This window comes from Hylaeus volcanicus, chromosome 7 (assembly GCF_026283585.1).
Source record: "Hylaeus volcanicus isolate JK05 chromosome 7, UHH_iyHylVolc1.0_haploid, whole genome shotgun sequence".
Classification (NCBI taxonomy): Eukaryota; Metazoa; Arthropoda; class Insecta; order Hymenoptera; family Colletidae; genus Hylaeus; species Hylaeus volcanicus.
In genome coordinates this window covers 2897445-2919074 of record NC_071982.1, presented here as the reverse complement: position 1 = coordinate 2919074, position 21630 = coordinate 2897445, and the positions used below count along the sequence as shown (strand labels likewise).

The 21630-nt window shown below is 46.7% G+C and overlaps 1 protein-coding gene across 1 annotated transcript in view; it reads left to right on the top strand.

Moving 5' to 3' along the window:
• The first annotated feature begins 4133 nt into the window (after positions 1-4133).
• The window catches only part of LOC128880558 (circadian locomoter output cycles protein kaput), a 134287-nt gene continuing 116790 nt past the window's right edge, over positions 4134-21630 (top strand). Inside the window, exon 1 of the mRNA XM_054130805.1 lies at positions 4134-4408. Coding sequence (XP_053986780.1) covers positions 4287-4408 — 122 coding nt within the window. The 5' untranslated portion in view covers positions 4134-4286. The remainder of the gene's footprint in view (positions 4409-21630) is intronic.

Below are 21630 nucleotides of genomic sequence, written 5' to 3'. Positions count from 1 at the left end.
GATCTAAAACGACGAAGATAAAACAACCGTCGAATCGCATGTCACCGAGACGTTTCGATTGGTCGTGATCCGCGTTTCCGCTGGATTCGAGGCAGTATCAGCTTCGGTGATTGCCGAGGGTAAAAAAGTGTACAACGTCAGCCCGTCGATCTCGATCGCGGGGTCGAGTTCGAACTGTATTGTCGCCTTTGATATCCGTGGCATGTCGTGAGACGGCATTTATGCCATGATATGGGAGATGTCGATCGTGCCTCGCCATCTGATAACGCTCACGAACAGAAAACTCTTTGGATAAGAGAAACTCGCATGGGCGATCCCATTCTGGACACCTTTGCGATGATAGACCATGTAGTGTGGACAAAAGGTGTTTTAAGTGGAAGTGATGCTGTGTAAGATGTGAGATGGAAGTCGTAGACTTGTGGTGTTTGTTGTTTTATGTGTTGTCCAAGTCTTAACAAGACTTATGGAGAAGCCTAAAGTGTTGGATCGATGGTTTTGGATTCCTTTGCAGTGATACAAAACAGTCAATATAGTGTGGATACCAAGGTGTTTTAAGCGTAAGTGACGCTGTGTGTGATTCAAACCTTTAACTGTGAATGTTCTTCGCTTCATGTGTGGGTCAAGTGACAATAAGACTTATTTCAGAAGGTCTCCAATATGACTACTGTGGCTACATCAATTTTACAAAAATTCATATACTATTAGCACTCTTGGAAGACCTCGTGTTGCTTTGATATATGCCCTATCCTGCCTGAACAAATAATAATAATAAAGGCAAATGAAAAAACCCAGCTATCAGTAAGCTCTACGGGTGGGCTGCAATGAATTAGCTATCATTTAATATATCTAAAAGGGTAAGTGCATGCTAGAGCCTGCAGTGAAGTTGATTAAATCTAATAATTATGAACAACGTGAAGTGTTAATTGACATGATTCATGTAATCTAAAATGGTGTATTATGTGTGATATCAATGTGACTGGTTTTTTCTAAAGTTGTGACCAAATCGTCGGTTAATACAGCTTATCATCTTTTTACGACGTTCAGTGGCCGCCATATTGGTCGCTGCGTGGAGAAACATAGAAATTACTTCTAATTGGTGCAAAGTGATTATCAATGACTAGAAGATACAGTTTGTGAAAAGTGCGAAACATATAAGTACATCTCAGTTTTAGTATTCGATTTAATGTGATTCAACAAATTTGTGGAACCGCCAGGTAATAACCACACCTGCATATCATCTAAATATCAAACGAGAATACTCGTTTCTACATAAATCATTCGAATAGTATACCTTCCGCTACACGTGCATATCATTACACTAGATAATGTATTACCTAATGTATCGTTTTTATAGTGAATTCAAGCAATTGCATATGATTCCACATTCCGTCGGGCGACTTCAGTAAACATCAATCAATGAACTTACATTAACAGCAAAAAGTTTGATTGCGAATATTGTTTGTAATGTTTTAAGCCAATTTTTTACACTGAGTAAAGTGCATCGAAGCAATGCTAACAAAAAATCTACTCGCTATGAAAATTATAGCGGCGATCGTTAAATTATTCTCCGTTTCTGTTCTATATTCCATTTTTATGTGCGAATGTAAGTAACAGCAATCAATAGTCATTAAAAGGCTCATATATTATTTAATACATCTCCGAGCTACGACTGTTAGAGTAAGATTAATGTTATTATTCAGAACATTCAGAAAAGTGATTTAGCGAGTAAAATGAAGACGCCCAATTTAAAAACGACGTTTTTACATGGTTACAAGCTTGTACAAGTTCTTCGAAATTTTGTCCATAAATAATTTGCGTAATTTTAAGGAAGAAAATAGTTAAACACCAAATTATTTTCACACAAAGCACAGTTCACAAAATACAGAGTGAAAATTTCACCAAACCCCGTTAGCCATTTCAAAATCCTTGGATCGCCATTGACTAGGACTTTTATTTCGCCACACGAAAATAATACAGTGTTAAGCTTCCTGTTTTGAACACTTTTATCGTTCATTCGAAGATCTACAGCACCCGAATGTATCCTCTATGTCCATCGTGAAGGATCCACCAATAAATCGACACCATCCAACCTCATCAGAAGCCCGCAGCCATCGCGAACTCGACAGAGATCCACGGATAAACCAGGACGATCATCGAACTTAACAAGCAGCCCTCGTCGGGATATTGCCAACGACATCGAATAGAACCAACGAAATTCTCGTCTTCGTCCGTGTGCGTCCCCAAGATAGAGAGACAGAGAGGGCTTGCATGTGCGTAGGAGCATTGTGCGAGCTAGACGAGGACGGCAGGCCACCGGTGGAATAGGTGTAATCGTTTAACGCGCACGATGGTATCTTCGCGAGCGGCGAGGGCTGGGCTTGTTAGCGCCATGCTGGCTTCCCGATTGGCCGCCTAGCTCTCGCGGTGGGTGTGGCCAACGAGGGGGAAAGGGATCGCGAGTGCTTCAGGGGTTCGAACAGCGCCGTCCACGGGTGGAGCCCCTTATGCGGTTTTGTCCCCCTACCTTTCGACTTGTATCGCGTTTGTATCGAGCCTATACACATGCAGCAGGCATCGCGAACTATCGTTGTGTACAGTCGTAACGGAGCCCGAGTGGGGGAAGCTGCCTCGCTCCCAGGAGCAATTCCGTACAGGACTGGGGTAGAAGGTGGCGGCTTGCCCGACGATCGCATCGAGGTTACTCCTCTGACGAGGAGGCAAGTCCACCACCACCACTACCGGCCCGTTCCAATCTATGCCACGGTCTCCTGACTTATGCTACGCCCGTCGGGGTCGCCAGTGCACGACACGCTTCTACCAAGCGAGCACCGGGTTTTCCGTGCTCGCTCTCGCCTCCGCGTCTGTCTCTGCCTCTCAGCTTTCAGCTCGCGAATCCGCGTTTTTCTCGCGCAGCGCGTCACCGCGGGGAAAAAGTGTCCGCCAGGAGAGGGAAACGGCTACCTGTGGAGGGGGGAGCGTCGCTGTGGGCGAAGGGGGGGAGCGAGCGCCGGTGGGTTCAGTTTCCGCGCGCACGTGACGCGATCCGATCGAGAAGCGCGTTTCGAACGCCTCGCGTACCGACAGTCGCGTCGACGCGTATCCTCGCGCTGCGCAGCCCCGTGTCACGTGATCGTGAATGTGAACCCCGCGATCGTAGCACCGAGTGACGAAAAAATAGAGAGAAGGATACCAGTGAGAGTGCGTGACAAGTTGAGTGAGAAGAGAATAGATCCCTGGTGAACACGTCGAGTCGAACGAGACGAGTGCGTCGCGCTGTGGGCGACTCTCGATGGAACCCGAAAACGATCGAAACGGGATCGTGATCGGTGGTGCGGTGACATTGCTCAGTGTCCACGAGTACGTGGAACGAGAAAAGTGATCGACTATTTAGTGACAGTGAACTCGAGTTACCAACGTTCGGAAGATTACGCGAGGGATATTTCGTCGGGCTCGAAGATGAGTTCCCGTGGGCCGGTGATCCCACGTGGTACGAAACTGTCGGTGCATCAAAAGTGGGCAAAAGTTCCAATGAATTACGTATAACGAGCTGTCGGATTGTGACACGAGTGAGTGAGACACACACGACGGGTAGAAAATCTGGCGCGCGGCGTTGCTGTCATCGAACCGTAACTGTCATCGAGCGTAACCAATGGTGAAGTGAAATCTCTATTTGACACGAACGAGTGCGAAAACGAACGCAAAGGTGTCAGTGATACGTTGCCGCGATTGGAACAGGCCGACGTCTATCAACCGTAACCGTCGTCGAACGTGAACCAATCGACGCTGTTGGTTCCTGTCTCATCGAAGCTGTCCTCTATACGAATTCCCCGATTTCCCGCGAATCAGACAGAGAGGTGTACCTTTTCAGGGAACAGCTGTCGCAGCTGCGTTGTCCCGACGCCCAGCACTGGGATCGGGAGTCGAAAGCTCGACGCCAGCAGCTGGTCGAGCCGTCAGCGACAGACGACGATGACGTAGCGTCGGCGGAAACGAAGGGCGTCACGGTCTGCACGGTGTACGCGCTGGACAGGACCGCCTCGGCGGGGCTGGGGGTGGTTGGGGGTGTCGTCAGTGTCGCTGGCGGTGGAGGAGACGGAGGGGGAAGTGGCGGCGGTAGCGGGAGCACCGTCGGGGTTGGAGTGTCGGGGGTGGTCGCTGGGATTTGTGGACCAGCGAGCGCGTCCCTCGCGGCGGCGACGGATTACGTGACGGCGGCATGCTATCCCCCGGGATCTCAGCTCGCCCTGGCCACCTCTCACCCTCAGCCCCACGTCGTTGATCCCGCGATGACGCCCACCTCGGCGCCGGTGCCCACACCGACCACGGCGTCGGGACCCAACAACCCGGTAGCCATGAGCCAGCTGGGAACCGTTTATGCCACCAAGAGACGACGTCGGAACGGAAAAAGGTTGGCAATGTTCTTACAGTTTTTTTTCTAGTACTTTCTGGTACAATTCGTCCTGCGCAAACGCGAGCGAAAATTGCGTCCAGTATGAAGCCCCCAATACCAAAGCTGTATTAAGTTAAGCCTTCGTAGGTCAGTAGGAATCACTCGACAATGTTCATACTCCTCGTAACTTGGGCCTAATGTCTACAACCCCCTGGAATAAATTACCACCCCCTACTCCAAAGAAATGCTGGACCCGTTGGTAAAAATCTCATGTCCTAACTTCCTAATGCATACGACCAAGCGGTGTTTACGAAGAGTGCAAAACTTAGATTTCTTATAGTTTACTAAGAAAAGCAAAGGGGAGCGCTAATTGGCCCTCGAGGAGAACGATAGCCGCAAAGTATCGTATCGCGGCGTATACAAAATTCATGCGTCTAAAGCTAACGCTAATAAGATCATAGGGTGGAGGGATTGAAGCGCGTGAAACGCACACGATGTGGATCCATCACTATTTCATCCCACTCGATTCTCGGACAGCTTATAGACGATCGTTTTTCGCATTGAACTCCATCGATTATATGTTAACTCGACGCACCATCTGTCTATAGTCGTTACTTATAGTGCTCGTCCACGGATTCATCATTATAGCAGCAAGGTATAACTCCGCTAGGGGAAACTTTGTCTCGAATATTTGACGACTTTGGGATCGCGACGGGACAGTCGTTTCCTTTGAAATTTTCTTACTGCCTCGTCACTAAGGACGTCTTGTAATATTTATGTTCAGAACGAAGCATTAATCTCAGGGTTATAGACGGAGTTTGCACACAGCATTTAGCGTCGTTACTTTTTAACAACCGGTGTTTGTCTTTGGAGTCAACTCCGATTGCAAGTTCCTACCGTGTGCGCACACTGTACGCTCCCGATCGTTACAAATAAATGAGTTGCTGTTGCAAACCGTTCCGCGCATAATCTGTGCGCTTGACAAGCACGACAGCCGTCAGGGGAACGACGTTCCGTGGAGGATCAATTGTCAAAGCTCTTGCTTTCCAGTCATCCGTCGAAAAAGCGTGATTCTACATTCTTACTATTGTAGAAGTCCACCTTATAGAATTGAAAACAATTTGCTACTCCCAAGCTGCTTCGGTGCACGTCGGTGCCCGAAGGTTGAAGCGAAGTTTCGAGCTTAACCTCGCGCAAGGTAAGAAACCCATCAGATTACGGGCAATTAAAACTCTCGCTTCGGTGTTGAATGTTCGTTGCCAGGGATATCGTTCGCGGACACTTGAAAAATTAAGGCAATCTCTGCCGGTTGGTCCCTTCGTGACGATCTCGCACGCTCCGGGAACTTTGCCTTTTCTTTTGCTCCTCCGCGTGCTTACACGAGGCTGTGTCCGTGCGTTCTCGAGCTTATGTGAGTAGATATTCACACTGTTAACAGAGGAGAAAGGGAGGTAAACCTTGGGAACGAATGGTATTAGGTTATTTCACATAAAATGTCCATTTTTATAAGAAGGGTTCGATTCAACCAAGAACCTCCCGCCCTCTTGAAAGGACACTCGAGGAAAGGGTCCATTCCCCACAATTTTTTAATTTGCCCGCCCGTACACGGAAATGCTAGTGCACGCGCGCTTGAACGCGACGCTCTGCGCACGCGGGTACATCAGACGCGCATAAATATGGACGCCAGCGCGCGGGACATACGATACATATACTACACACTCGTGTAATGTTCGATACATCAAGAGAAAGATAGACCGGGGATAACCGGTGCTAAGCTGACAGAGACGGAGTGCGGCACTGATTGCGGGGCGGCTGCGGGGAGTGCAGAACCTCTGGCGAAGGAATATCCCTCTGAACTTTACTCGAATCGTTTGCATACGTTGCTCGTAATTAGCTAAGATATACTCAGAATCAACGTTAACTTCTTTTATTTTTCATCGCGGACGGCGGCTACCTTATCGAGCCCCTCGCTGAAAATTGCGAAGTCTCTCTCGAGGTTTTGTTTAGAGAAATTTTCAAAAACTGGAGGTTAAGGTATCTAGAAGAACCTAGTTTAAAACTGCATAAAAATGTACTCAAAATACCGAGAACCATTGGTTCCAAACGAGGTTAAAAGGTAGTGAAACAGAAATGCTGAATTGCACGACTCCCCACGTGATCGATTGATGTTCAGAATAACGAAGATGGTATCGAGTACAGGGGCGTCGTGGAGGGGGAGTTGTTCTGCCGAGTTTTACAATTATAATTGTGATTGTTTATCGATAAACGGACATGCATATTCATGACAGGAGCACGAATAAGGTGCATAAAAAGGACGCGTGACATAATCGACCGATAGGGAAATTTGAACCAACAGTGTTACTTTATTATAACGACTCACGTTACTCGAATGTATTTTACATTTGTCGATATTCGCCTTGCGCCGTATTATGTATATTTTTCCGCGGATATGTCGCGCACTTGTGACGCGCGGGGTGAAATATCGTTTCCCTCCTATGTTTCCCGCGAGTAACGTGGCGGAGTACAGTTTCTTTAAATTCAAAAAACTTCCCAGTTCTTTCGCGTCGATTTTGCATTGTTTAATCCCCCCACGTGCCGATTAGCGTCGCGATTTAATCCCACCCCTTCCATCTGATACCATGAGAAGGCACTCCTTAGAAAAGAACCACCAAATACCGACCGTCTAAAGTAATCGGATACAAATTTACTTAGAGTTTCGAATCCATCGTTCAAAATAACAGAAATTACCTCTCTCGAGACATCTTGAACGCGTACAGTTAAATTCCTTGAGTTATTTCGCGCTCAGAGCTTCGTCGCTCCGTGGAGGAAACAAAGGATGTTGGGGGTGGATCTCCCTGAACGTTCGATCGTTCGTGGATCCAGGCACGTGTCACGTCAGACGATCGACGGGTCCGTTTGCTGTTCGAACGCGAAGCCTCCACGCAGACGTACGTACGTACGTCGTGATCACGAGGATCACGAACGGGCGTAATGGAGTTTTAAACGGTGTTTCGAGGCGTACGGTCGACGATTCTCTTCTCATTCTTTCCCAGCTTCTTCCCTTTGATACGATAAAGAAGCGGGGAAAGAACGAGACGGACCTATCCGGCGGAGCGTGGCCCGCGGCGATCTGTCTGGTTCATTCTCCGCTTCTCCTTCACCTCCTACGGATCCAAGGAGTCCTTCCCTCGGGCGTTACTGGTCCTAGGCGAACGTACGTTTAAGGACGCGGATCTTCTGTCCGTTTCCTTGCGCTCCACATTCGGTTTTCACCTCCAACGACTTGTTGGAAGAAGGTGTTCAATGTAGGGACTCGTTTTCGTTAGTAGTTACGTCTTAGAGTTCTAAAGAAACTTCAGAGTTGAAGCTTGGAGCCAATCTTTGACCTTGGGAAGTGGATGTTAGACTCTTTTGTTATGGGCGCAGTTGGGGTCAACTTGAATCCTTGTTTGGATCACGATTGCTGGACCTCGGAGAGGAACTCCATAGAGTCGATGGTCCAAGATGATTCCTTAACATTGGAACATTCCTCGTGTCCTCTATGTTTGAAGCAACTAAACACTGCTTCAAAGGCATCAGCATCGACGTTAGGCGCATCTACCTCAAGTGCTTCTGGGTTGATCCAAAGATTCTTACATCACCATAGATCGCCAAGGAATAGGAACGACTACGTCGCTAAAAGTCCTCATGGAAAGTGTCTTTCTGACGGCCAGGGAGGCGTTTGATCGCTAACGATCCACGTTGAGGAACGCGGGACTGAGTTTCCCAAAAATTCCCGAGGGTTCGGGGAAGAAGGTGGCCCCGCGATACACTGTGCCCGCCGCGGCCTAATGACAGCAGCTTCTATAATTTGGAGTTTTTGAGCGAACAGCCAAATTACCGACGAAGGAAGGGATTACTGTTATTACACGCGGCCGCGGACTCAGTCGAAACCTGATTATACTTTAGTCAGTCTCTCTCTCGGGCTTTACTCGTTCGACTGTCAGCTTCGCTCTCGTTCAGCGGGAGTGGGCTCCGATCTCTCGGGCCCCGCGATTCCCCAAACGACCCTTCAACTGCGCGAACCACGTTCCGTCAAATCTAACGACTTTCGCGTGTCTCTTAGTCTACGATGTCCTAGTAAGAATTGTTCTAGTCAGACAGCAACTGTAATAATACCCTAGACCAGGGTTGAGGACCGCAATAGTATCAGCACACGGCAAATATGCCAACTAGTGGCGCTACAGAGAGACCCAGAACAGACTAGTGCTGCCCTCAGGGGCTGTATCATGCGAGTACGCAGCTACAGTACGGGCTTAGCGATCCCGAGGTACCCTAGCTAGAGAAACTAAGTTGTAGATCATTATAATGTACCAATGATGTATGCATTATTGTTATTGTCGATGAAACGACTTGGTACTTTAATGAAAAAGACAAAGAGCAGACTAGTGACGCCACGCGAACTAGACGGCGCTGTAAAGTTCTATTTCAAAGTTCACCATAAAATTGCACCAAAGAACCAATGCGCCAATGCATCAACGAATTTTTTGGATGCAATTCACACCAAGAGAAATTAAACTTGCTCTATTTCGGCGAATGCAGAGAACCGACGTTTCCGCGAGTCCAATTGAAAACGTGTAGCTGGTTCCAGCTCTCATGTTCGCAACATGCGATCTTTTAATTACGCGGGCCAACCAGGAGAGGTCCACTAACGGCCCGCGCATTCTAAAATTGCCACAAGAGCAACTAAAGAACCATTCGCGAGGAGGTCGATGATTTCTTGATGGACAGCAGCCGTCGTGCCGGGTTTCGGCTGATTAGTTCTTAAGTAATTGCCGCGCGTCCTTACGGCGCTCAAACGTGCGTTTATAGCTTTGTAATGAACCTGCTTCCGAGACCTTTGCTCCATTCAGCCGGCGAGAGATCTTGGGACCGAGCTCCGATGCCTTTAGAGCCTCGACTCTCCATTAAAGGGTCGAACTTTCTTGCGAACGCGTGGTAACCGTGTGAAACTGGAAATGAGGATTTCAGTTGGAGTCTTGACCGTCTTCTCGCATCCTATGCAACTTCTTTTAACCGATGAGCAGTTGATCTAATTCTATCGTGATTTGGATCGTGTTCAGATATATTGACTTGTGAATTTATGTAGCCTTAGGATAGTTAATATTCTCACGAACCCTGTACAATTGCTGTGCAATATTACACTTACTACAATAACTTGATCCACTATCCCTTTCGATATATTGACAAACAATGACCAATTAACATAGTAGATGAGCACTTAGATATCCATGAGGTACATTTCAAGTAAATTCTACTCGAGTCGGATGAATTCGCTCCGTAGTTAGCCGAAGCTAACGAAGGAGCTCAGACTCGCAGGTCGACGAAGCGTCGGCGGAGTGCGACGGTTAAATATCGTACGATCCGGGCAAGATTTAATTCCGTGGCCGAAGGAGGATATCGTTTACCTACTTTCTACGTCGCAGCGAGCGCAAGCTGTAATTTAATAGACTCCCCTCGCGTTAGCCGGCGCCGTGATGCGTTTCGCTCGTGCGAGAGATATGTATAGCTCTGGCCGCGACAAGACCATTATTGCTGGAACACTCATAACTCCCGTAACCGGCCACACCCAACAGATTTAACACCTCGTATCCAATTATAACGATGCCCGGTGTCACGCGTATAATTGGTGCCCCATTACATATTGCCCTGTCGCTTCCGACCCTGGCCCCCGGTCTCGTCTTCTTCGCGCCAGAGATTTTCGGCTCCTCCATGTCGCCTCTGTGCGGGAACAATGCTCTTCCAAGTGTGTTAGGGCTTTGTGAGACGTCTTCATCAGCTTTAGAGCGTCAGAACTTTGTAACAGAGGACCGGTTATTAAAAGGTGGTAGATGTCGCGATAGTCACAGTTTGGCGGTATCAGTGTTGCACTAGTTTTCACGCCGGACTCAGTACTCGAGGAACTCTTAGAACTTCCAAGACCTGTAACAACGAAACGTTAGTGGCTCCAGAGTTTTAAGGATTTCGAAGCCGATTTTACATGCTTCCTCCGCCCTGCACCGGTTCTCCAACCGACCTCAGATTCCATCGACGAACGGGACGACATTCGCGAGAAACAAAGTTTCCACGAAAGGACCAGAGGCGGGAGAGCGAGCGAGCCGATTAAACAATCGGCAGGACGTGCAGTGCATCTTCCACCCGCGATCGGGGCTGCTGGCCCGTTTCGGGCCCCCGCCAGTGGTGAATGGGCCGCACAGCAAGGAATATCCGTCCTCGCGGTTACGGCACTGTGAATAGAGCCATAACGAAGTGAAACGTGCAGGTGAATTTATGCCGCAGGAACGGACGAGCGCCGGTCTCGTTCGAGCGTTGCCTTTCCAGGCGGACTGAAAACCGACCAACGCGGACTGGGAGCAGGCAAAAAGGGCGCGGAATTAATCGAAGGTCGAGAACGACCAGTCAAAGTTGGTCATTAAGCGGAGTTGAGAGAAACTGGACGAAAAGCAGCGGGGAGCAGCGCGGAGTCGATTCCATCGCTGTTCTCTCGAGGACTTTTATTGCTATCCGATGAAATACATTTCCGGGTTACTTTTAGAGATATTAATTACATTTCAGCATGGAAGGTTAGGTTTATGCATTAGGATCGTTTTAGCGGCGAGTATGCCAAATAGTGCCGCTAGTAGTCGTGGTCCCAATACATTTTACTCTTAGAAGCTCTTCGCAGTTATTGTTAATTCGGATCTTTATAGTGGATCTTGCGATTTCTTTAGAGGAAGTTACGTTCCAAGCCATCTCGATTCGAGATCTTCGAGTTAGCAAGTATTTCCTGCGATAGAGAACTGGGATTGGGACTGTTTGTGGGAAGTCCGTGGAATACGGGCGGCTGACAAGCGGAGCACGAGATGGAATTCGAGATTTCGCGGCGGAACAGGCGGCCCTGGCCTCGAACGATGCGCCGATTCGACTTTGGGTCCGGGCTCGGGGCGAACTGGCCCGGTACGGCGCTGTGTATTTAACTATTCAATAATTCATCCCGCCATTCATCACCAGCCAAGTGTAAAATTTATCTTATTTTTATGTATTGGCCCCCTCTAGCTCGCCACCATGTATCAACTTCTTATTAGCCACGATTTGTTTGGCGCGCGCGGCATCCCGTCCTCCCCTCTACTTCCGATTCTCGACCAAGTTCAGCAACCACGATGACCGTGCCTCCGCTGGTCAATTCTTCGATCGATCGTCGAGCGTCGATTCGAATTACGCTGAAATATTAGAAACACGTTCCGTAATTTTCGTGGCGAAGCCAATGGGTCTTCGTAAACAGAATCAAGGTTAATATTTTTCTACTTTGTGACTAATGATCTCTCTAACGTGATAAACTGATAAGTGACATGTCCACAACTTTCAGAAAGAAATTTGTTCGGATAATCATAAATATCCCATTTTTGACAAGTCAGTTTTCCTTTGACAATAGAAAAAGCGAATTCCTGTTGATGTTCCGCATCGCATTAGCCTTTCGTTTACATTGTTAAACGCGAGAGCTTTCACGCACGTCTTTAGCAGCGAAAGGGTTATCTCGCGCTTCCCGACGTTTGGGACAACAAATAGCCCGGCTGTTCATCAATCATCGAACTAAGTGCGCGCGTAAATTGTGCCGCAATGTTTTTTTAACGACCATCCAACGTCTTATCGCGCGGCGCAATACGCCGATTTGTTAAGCCTCGCTAAGGAAAGCGTGGAAAGCCATTTTTTAAGCGAATGCACGCCCCCTGAGTACAGGCTGTTAATTGTTCCCTCGTATCTACTTTCGCTGATTACCAAGAAACTCGGAGAATCTACGCGAGGAGCGTGAGTTAGGCGCGGAATAACTCGTTGGCTTCACTTTCTTTATCAGTGTCCGTTGCGGTATCATGGACACCTGACATCTAAAGATCGAGCATAATTTTTCTCGCTCTGAATAATTTCCAGACCTGACAGGATGTTGTAGATCAACAGTTCATAATTCAGAGAAGACATCTTAATTTCTCATCTACGCAACGATCGGCAGATCGATAAGTATCGAGGAAAGGACAAAGGATTGGTGCCGGAATATGCCACGAATGCATCTGGGTGTCGATGAGCTGACCTCGGGAGACCACCGCAGAATGGGGCTAACCGTTGAACAATTTGGTTCACGTATTCAGGTCTTCAAGATGGATTGTACACGCACGCGCGTCTCCGTTAAAACCGTCCTTCTCTGAAACGGCTCAGGTGTAATTACGATCATCAGGCCCTCTATCCTCGCGGTGAGAAAAACGGATGCTCAAAAAAGCAAATGACAGCCTCTGGTGATGTAATGACAATGAGGTGGACGCCTCCTGGCACCGGAAGTACCTGCTACGCGAGGACCAAGCACCACCGGCCGATGTCATGCGCCATCGTCTTCTCGTCGTCTCCTTCTCTCTCGCTCCGTGACGAATAAATGACTAAATTGCCATGGAAGGGGGCTAATTATCGACCTTCGGCAAAAAGAAACATCTCCACGGTGTACGTTACGAGAAACGATCGCTGTGGCCAACTTTGGAAGTTCGACTAGCATGATTGCCGGTTTTCGAGATAGAACGTCTCACGATTTCCTCTCGAGCTGTCAGGTGGAGACGTTTCGGCAGTGAACGAAGGCGGATGTGGGGAGCCGTGACGTTCAGAGGCACGGCGCAGCTTTGCTTCTCGTCCTTTGAACGACGTGCCAGGTGACAGGAGTTACTGCTGAGTCCGTTTCGAAAGCTTTGAATCAGTTTCGAGTGGACTCTTCGTCCTTAGAAGGCCATGCTGGATTACAGGAGTCCCTAAGCCCGGAGTCTGAGCCTACAACCTTGTCATAGAGATCTTTGCTTTCAATATTGACTCAGTAAGCATTCAGCGCATTACAATTTCTGGTCGGTGACAGAAGATATCATATGTTAATTGCTCGCTAGAAGCCTCAAGCTTATATTCCACTATTCGAGACTATTGCTACTGACCTATAGCCAACGAAAACTAATACCCCGTACATTCTACGAATACTCAAAGATTGGAAACGCAGTGTCCACGTTGGAAACGAAAAAATGGCGGTGCGTCGCTGCATGAAAGCTCGAGGATGCAGTCCCGTGGAGCACGTCGAGTAATTATCGAAACAGCGCGATACGAGAGCCGACGTTCCGCTATTTCGTGTAATTAGTTTGTCGACGGTATCATTAGTTCGAGTATCGTTGTTGCTCTTCCTTCGTGGTCCTCCATTCGATTCCGCGCATTGTGCTTCGTGTTCGCTGGTCGGTACATCCTGACCTCTTTCTCGTCGGGCAAGGTGTGGCTGGAGTTTTTAGCGCGGTGAAACGCCGCCCGTTGTAATTGACACGAGATTCAATTTCGTGAAAGCGCTTTTTTCTTTCTGGCAAAAAGCCCCTCTCGCCATTCGAGTGTCCACAAACGGAAGCTTGCGCTTTTCATTCGCTTCTACTTGCGTTCTTCGTCTTCCTCCTTTTTCTGAAGCGCCATATCATTTTTTCAACGCCTCCTCTGACTGAGATAGTAACTTCAATATTTTTTTTTTAGACAAGAAAATTACTGTTGATTATCTGATTATATATAAGTATATCCTTAAAGTCTCAAAATATTTAACTCATTACGCTTTCTTTTTTAGAAATTTCGAGTATCACCTTTTTTCAGGTAGTCACCTCGATGGTCCCCCTTAAACACAAATGCACTCCATCCCTACCATATTGAAGCAGTGTGCATCCCTCGTGCATGTAAGACCACTTTCGTATCGCCGCGATTAAGGAGTGGAATTACAGACCCGTTTCGAGTGAGATATGCCGCATAATATTTAGATTTCCAGTCAGCTTTCATCTCCGAAAGGTGCACTTTCCGCAAGAGGTGCTAGCGCGATGAACACGTTTCTGAGAAGGGAACAACCAAAAATGGTATGAAAGAGTTGCTCGAACCCCGGCAACGTGGCAAAAAGAACCGCGCTCGATCTAAATCTCGGGGAGAGGCGAATCCTGGGGTTCGCTACGGGGGGCGTTGCGATCGCTTCGAAGCGTAGAAATTGCTCGTTTCTCGGTGTAAAGGAGAGGGAGGGAAAAGTCAAAACGGCGGTTGCAATTTCGCAGTCGATTCCCGCGGCCATCGATCCGTGGTTCGAGAGTGAAAAATCGAACGCAGGAGCGTACACAGGCGAAGATGATGAAGCCAGAAAGGCATCATCGGCTACCCTGTGTTTACACGGTACGGTGGTCCGCCCCACGAGCATTAGCTCTATCTTTGCACCGCCCAATTTCGCGTTCCCTGAATGCAAATTCTACCGAAACGAGGGGATATCAGAAATGACTGGGAGATGCAACGTCGCGGCGACGAGGGACTCACCGATCCGATCCTCTTAGACGTGTCCTAGACAGCTGAGATGCCTATGAACGTACAGGCTGACGAGATCAGAAATTTTGTTTCGAGATTCAGCCATTTTCTTGGATTTCGACTTGTTTTTCAACATCTTGGTACGGAAAATCTCTTCACTGGATATAAGAAGAATCTATATTGGCGCGAAATTGAAAGAATTCTAATTGTGTTCTAGAAGTGTTGCAATGAGCTTCACCATGCATCGAAATCGCCAACAACCAAGGCCAGACTTCTATGAACACGAGATCGAGGAGTTTCTAGAGAGATGGATTCAACAATTTAGAGTAGCCTCGTAATAAGGGGGTACGTTTTCGAGACGAGGCTAAATGAATAATACACTCTTCACTGAATTTCGCTCAAAAGAATACAGGACGCTCGCGTGTCGTCATGGCCGACGAATTAAATGTTAAATTCGAAATGACAGTGTATTAAAGCGTTTTACCGCACGGCGAGGAATTAATTAACGAAAAGCATTACAGATTGGCGTGAAATTGCAGGTTCGCCGGGCCGAATTCGCGGTAAATACCAATATTCCGTATCGTCCGGGAATTTCGATTAAATATGGACGCGCCGATCAACGGTGTCATTTCTATGCTAATGGCCGCCGATACTCCGCGGTTACTTTGGTATTGCCTGGTTAAAGGCCGATTTGCACGTACTTGATCGTACGTCCCTGCGCCGTTTCGTAATCACCGGCTACATGATAAACACCGAATGACAATTCAATATTTCGTGGCAACGTTCGTCACGGTGAAATTTGCAAAAATGAAGATTTTAGTAGAAAAGAAATTGAAGATACAGGAGACATCTTGTGGTGGGCGATGTGGGGGGGAGGTAACTACTAGCATGACGTCGCACAGGCCCTTGACCTAGCCCAACTTATTTCTACGAGAACCAATCTTGTAATATTTTCCAAAGCTGAGCACAGAACCCTAAGCTTGTAGCGCGCCCTTCGACGTGTTCAAAGCAGCTTCAGCGGCGATGAAAGGCGGTTCGTGACGTCGGTGAGGCTCGGGAAGGTGACCTTGAACAGCCATTGAATTTCGCTGCGGGAACAGGCGCACGTAACGCGAGCAGCGAACGGCTCGATCAAAAATGAAGTCTTCTCTCCCGCGCAGACTTGTCTCCTGGTGATATGCAAATCCGCGGCGCAATCGCTGTTACAAATTCGAAGCAGACTGGATCGGGCCGAGACCTGACCGACCCGTAGACGTGTAATCTTCGAAGCTAGCCACTAGGCGGGGTAATAACACGCTCGCGATCGCCGCGCCAGGGGTATCAAGATGCTAGCCAGCGGAGCGGCCGTGCACGTAGCGCGAAATCGGTAGCAAGTACCCTAACAGGTGAGGCCTCGGCTCCGAGGAAGAGTGATTTTCTGGTATCGTGTAGCAGACCAGGGGTGTTAGCGGCGTTTATTTTAACCGTCCGTGGCGGAGGAGCGCCGCGATACCGATTATTACAGCATTATCGTAGGTGTGTCGCGAAGACCGGCGAATTGAATGTCTGCTCCGATCGGCGGGAAGCTACGTGGGAGAGATTCGTGGCTGCCTCGAGACCTGCATCGACCACGTACCGGGGAACTGGCGTTCAACTGTAGAATGTACCAAAATTATTGGTCGCTTCTTTGTTCACTTGACCTGGTGATCGGTAAAACAAAACTCGTTAAGTTTGAGTTAGTCCTTTGCACTCGTATTAACCCCCTATGGACCGAATTTGTTTTTTCAGGTATTTACTTTGATATATCAGGTTGATGGTGCTGCCAACGACCATCAGTATTACTGTTGGTTATCAGTAGACTGTGGATTTTATGTATTTATGATATAAACTAATCTAATAAACACATACTAAACATAAACGAAAGGTATATGCATTATTATAATAATTGTACAATATTTTATACATACATATATAATCCGCAGTCTAGTTATCAGAGACAATATATAATATATTTTATAATTTTCCATCATGTGATATCTTTCATTGATGCTGACATGCTGGAATAATTTTTTTCGCGTGCCTCCACGAGGGCGTTGGAGGTAGGAGGTAGGATCAGAGCACCGCGAGGTACAGTTTTCAGGGGTCCCATAATTCAGGAATTCTTCTAAGCGTAAACGCCCACTTGATGTTTTCCAATATCGTGTAATCGTAAAGAGCCGGCTACGGGACAATATTATGTGTCGCGACGTTAATATAAATTCTCCGCAGGGTGAACTTGCCGCGGTCTCTTTCTTTCTATATCTTTTTTCCTTTGTCGTTTTTTGTTGTTGTTGCTTCGATCCGTATTAATTAGCATAATTTCAGTCGCGCCGTCGGGTGGCAGGTGGGGCTGAAGAGCGAGCCCGTTTCCGGCAGCCTGTGCCGTCGCCTGCGACTTGTGATTTATTTAACAAAATTACAGACGGGACGAAGAAACCGGGCTCCGGCACTCGATGATCCACGATCGATATAGATATTTATTTTTTAAGGAAATAACGGTAATGAGAATAAATTGAATTGGTCCCGGCTAAATGAGAGCTCTGGTAATGAAGGCGAATTAAGACACGGTTAAACGGAAAGCGATAATTGATTACGTTGCAGGGAGTATCGGCACATAATTGCCCACAGTCTGGGAAAAAGTTCGTTACTCCAGTTGGCCGGCGGCGCGATAGTTGATTGGATATTAATTACGAGGAGAATGGCAAGGAAGTTCATACTACTCTGGCAACAGGAAATTTAATTCAGAAATTATTCTTTAAAAGAAGATTCTTGAAAAGAAAAAGAACGGAGGAATCGGTGGCGGTGCGAATCGACAAGGAAAATTCCCGTGTTTATAGCGATCCTTTCTGTCACCTGGTAGTCGTCGAACGCCTGAAAAATCGCAAGTTTTTAAGAATAATCGGTAGACGCGGTTGTAACATGATAGTCGCGCCGCGGCGTGCGCACCAGTTACGCGACCGACCTGGTGTCGCCATTTTAGTGATTTTTCCGTCATACTTCCTTCTTTTTCGTCGAATCTCCGTCCATACTTTCCATCCGCTTTCTTCCGCGCAGCGTGCGTCGTTTCATTGCTGTTCCTAACGATGGACAGAATAATGTTTATGCCACGACTGCAATAATCGACTAAAGCATTTCAATCAAACAAACATTCATTTCATACAACAATTCGAATAAATTTTGCATTAAATAATATTTTGAACAATTTTGATATGAATGTAATTACTCGTTTGAAATTAATTTTAAATCGTGATTGTGTGTCGTGAGTTAATGATATCATACGAGACGCTTCGAGAATTTATGGAGATCCTGCTTTAACATATACACGGAAGAACTGGCGCGAAAATGATGAAACGAATCGGTGAATGTGATAGAAAAGGGAAGCAGAGTGGAAGGAGCGGATGGGGAGAGTGGGGGGTCGATAGAAAGGAGAGAAAAGGCCGACGGTAACTTAACTCGACGCCCCGACATCCGATCCTCCCTATAAAAATGCACACGCCACTCACGTCTATGTAAACAAACGGACATCGAATGGTCGAGTGACTCTCTTTTTCCGGTTAGCTACACCTATTAGCTGATATGTAGATCGTATAGCAGTCATTGCAGTACCTGCAACAGCCCCGATCCAGGTAAAGGTACTCCGCCGATTCGCGAAACGCGACTCTTTCGCGCTTGGAACTCGACTCGAGTCCCTGATCGGTCCGTTCGGTGAACCTGAACGCGTTGCACTCTGCGCTAGATCGTTGATCACGCTCGACTGTGGGATATTAGGTGTTCAGTTTAGACCTGTCGTTGCGCATTCCCTCTGAAGATTACTCTGGCAAGGAATCCCAAATTCTTTGCTTTATATTTCTAGAAATGCGAGAATTGTCATCGATATCAGTTCTTCGTGTCCACGTGAATCAAAAAGTTCTTTTCCATTTTACAATCTGAGGCTCCGTTATCGAAATACAAACAGTTGAAGCTCTCGCGCGCGAAGACGCGCATACGCGGCCGCGCGATCAGCTGACTGGATCATAAAATGGCGCAGGAGTCGCGGCAGTGAACTTCAACTGCCTCTATCTAAGTAACAAAGGTTCGCGCTTCAAAATGGCAAAGAACTTTTCGTTTCCTTTTTATGCAAGGAATTAGTCTCGAATAAAGGTTGCTCATTTCTGTTAACACCATGTTTTGCATCGTGAGTTCGTCCAGTATTCCACTTTTACTCGTCTGCTTATCGATTTGAATAAGAACATTCTCGCGGAAAGCGCTTGATTCTGGTTAAAATTGACGACTATGGTCGTGTCGGAATAGGGAGTCTTTGATTTCATTGAATGCTCGATGGTTTTCCAACGAGCACTCAGGAACGTATGACTTACCAGCAAATTGTTCAGTCTGAACGTAAGTAGTTTAAATTACATCCTCGATTACGAAGTCTAGGGACGCGTGGGACGGCGAAAGTCTGTCGCTCTAATCGTGCCTATAGTCGCGGACTTTCCAGCCTTTGATATCTCCCTCCCATCCCTCCCCCTTACCTAAAGGCTTGGAATCGCAGTTGTTTCGCAAAGTGATCGCTGGAGTCGTCGTGTCAACTTGCCATCGATTATCATGGTTCGGAAACTCGTGGTCGTAGCTCGAAGGGAGACGTCCACGAGGGATGACTATCGTTGGAAAAGCGTGAAAAATTAATGGTCGCGTTTCCACGACACGTTCTGCCCCCTTTTCGTGTGAGAATGTTTGCGTTTCATGCTATCAAGGGGAAATCCTTTTTGGTTCAGCTAGAAATTGCTTCGTATCATTATTTTTATATTCTACAATTGATATTTTCTAAATCGTAATCCTTTAATTTCTGAATTCCGACATTTTTATACGATAATAATAGCGTTCTAATTCGTCGTTAATGCATTCGTTGAAACGACACTTATGCTTTATGCGTTCGATGCACGGCGCTTTTCATTAAATCGATATGCTGCATTGCGCACGTAGTTACACGATTCTGTGCTCTTTATACTATACACAATTATTATAGACTGTTGTATCACTGGAACGTACGGTTACGTATGTTTGCAGTTATCTTATGGCACATTGTCACGTAACATACGCCGTGTTTATTGCCTCGTTTTTTATTATACAAAAGCATTTAGTTGGACAACTAAATGGATCGCATAATAAAATAAGAAAACAAGCTGATAATAATTCAAGTGTCTAACCAGTAGATGGGTTAGATAGATTTGAAAATGATGGATTCGATTGGAAGAGTTGTAGATGTGCTCTCGTTCTCGTCTTTTGAGCTTGAAAGTTTATATTTTTGAACACCTAACGTTCCTCCATCGCGATCTCGCGAGTTTCCACATTTGGTCGCAACAGAGTATTGAATATTTCGAAAGATTTTGTGCAGTCTTTAGATGGCGGGTTCATTATTCCTGACCTAGGTCAAGCGCGACTATGATTGTCCAAATGGCGAATAAAGGCTAATAGAATCAATCGATATCATTCTATTTCTTCGCAAAGAAAACAACTCCTGAACAACAAACCCGTTTCGAGGTTTCATACGAAACAAAATTCAATTTAAAAAATTCAATTTTTCCTCGATAACAACTTCTGTAGTAGTGACGCTGTCACCTTGGTCAGCAACCCTCGAGTGATCTCAAGTGTGTTCTCGTCAAGACACGCTTGCCCCGCTTGTACGGTTGGCGGAACAGTTTTGGAATTAACCCATTAGCACTAATGAGGGAATCTGAAGTCAATTAAGCACGCTGTGATAATATGGGCCCGATAAGCGAGAAACCGATGAATATGCAAACTATCGCGCGGCCACCTGCCACATGCCTTTCCTCGGAGACCGCCGCGGAACACGCGTACACACACGCGCAAATGTCGAATTTTCACTGAAATTGGCATAACGACGAATGAAATATCACCGACACCGAGTTCCGCGGACGTGTTGCGCGGTTACGTTGTTCGGTGCATCGAATTTGAGCGCTGCCAAGGGGTGCGCGCCGTCTCCTCGAGTGCAATTAACACGACGATACCGATGACGAGGGAGATCTTTCAGATCTTTCGCGATATCGGTGATTAATAAGCACTTCTGGTCGTTAGGATTTGGATCGGGGGTATTGCTAACCGGTGAAATACATTTCCGGGCTGTACGGCCGTTTTTGGAGATATTAGTTACATCTGAATTGGATCTGAGATTAGATTTAGATTATCGTCGGTACAGTTAAGATCTTGAGCGACTGGTAATGAGTCTTGATGGTTGCGAGTGGATGTTAGAACAGGAATAGGTGCTAGGACCCTAGTCTGGTGGCGCTAGTTGTTTGCGTAGTGTCTCCTCGTTGCGCTAGTAGTCGTGATCCCAGTCCTAATTTAGAATATTGGTACCTTACGAAAAGTATGTACTTATTTTAGCGCCAGTCTACAAATTCCAGTTACTTAACATTTAAATTTAGTTAGCTTTAAATATTAAGTGCCCACAGTTCCGAATGCCCCATCCATCCGAAACGTAACGAGAAGTAACGTTACGCTAACATTATTTCGTTTTCCTTTTCAGGTAAATGGCCACGAGTTCTTACATTCGATCCAGTGTCGAGGTCCCAGGCAAACTCGAACTATACTCGTACGTACTGACGCCGTTGTTTCGCGAAAGTACGAGAGAAATGGGAGTCAACGCAAAGTGAAAGATATAAAGTGTGCGATATAAAAAAAAAGTTGATTTATGGTCGTGTAAGACGGGCTGTCAAAAAAACCTTAAACCTAAATCTTAATCTCGCCGCACTCGATCATTTATCTACGCTGGGGTTGAAAGGTGTATTAATATTTATGCACGGAAGATAAGAGGATTACATTTCGAGTAGAAATGGAATTGATATAAATTCAAGCGGAATTGAAATATCAAATTAAGA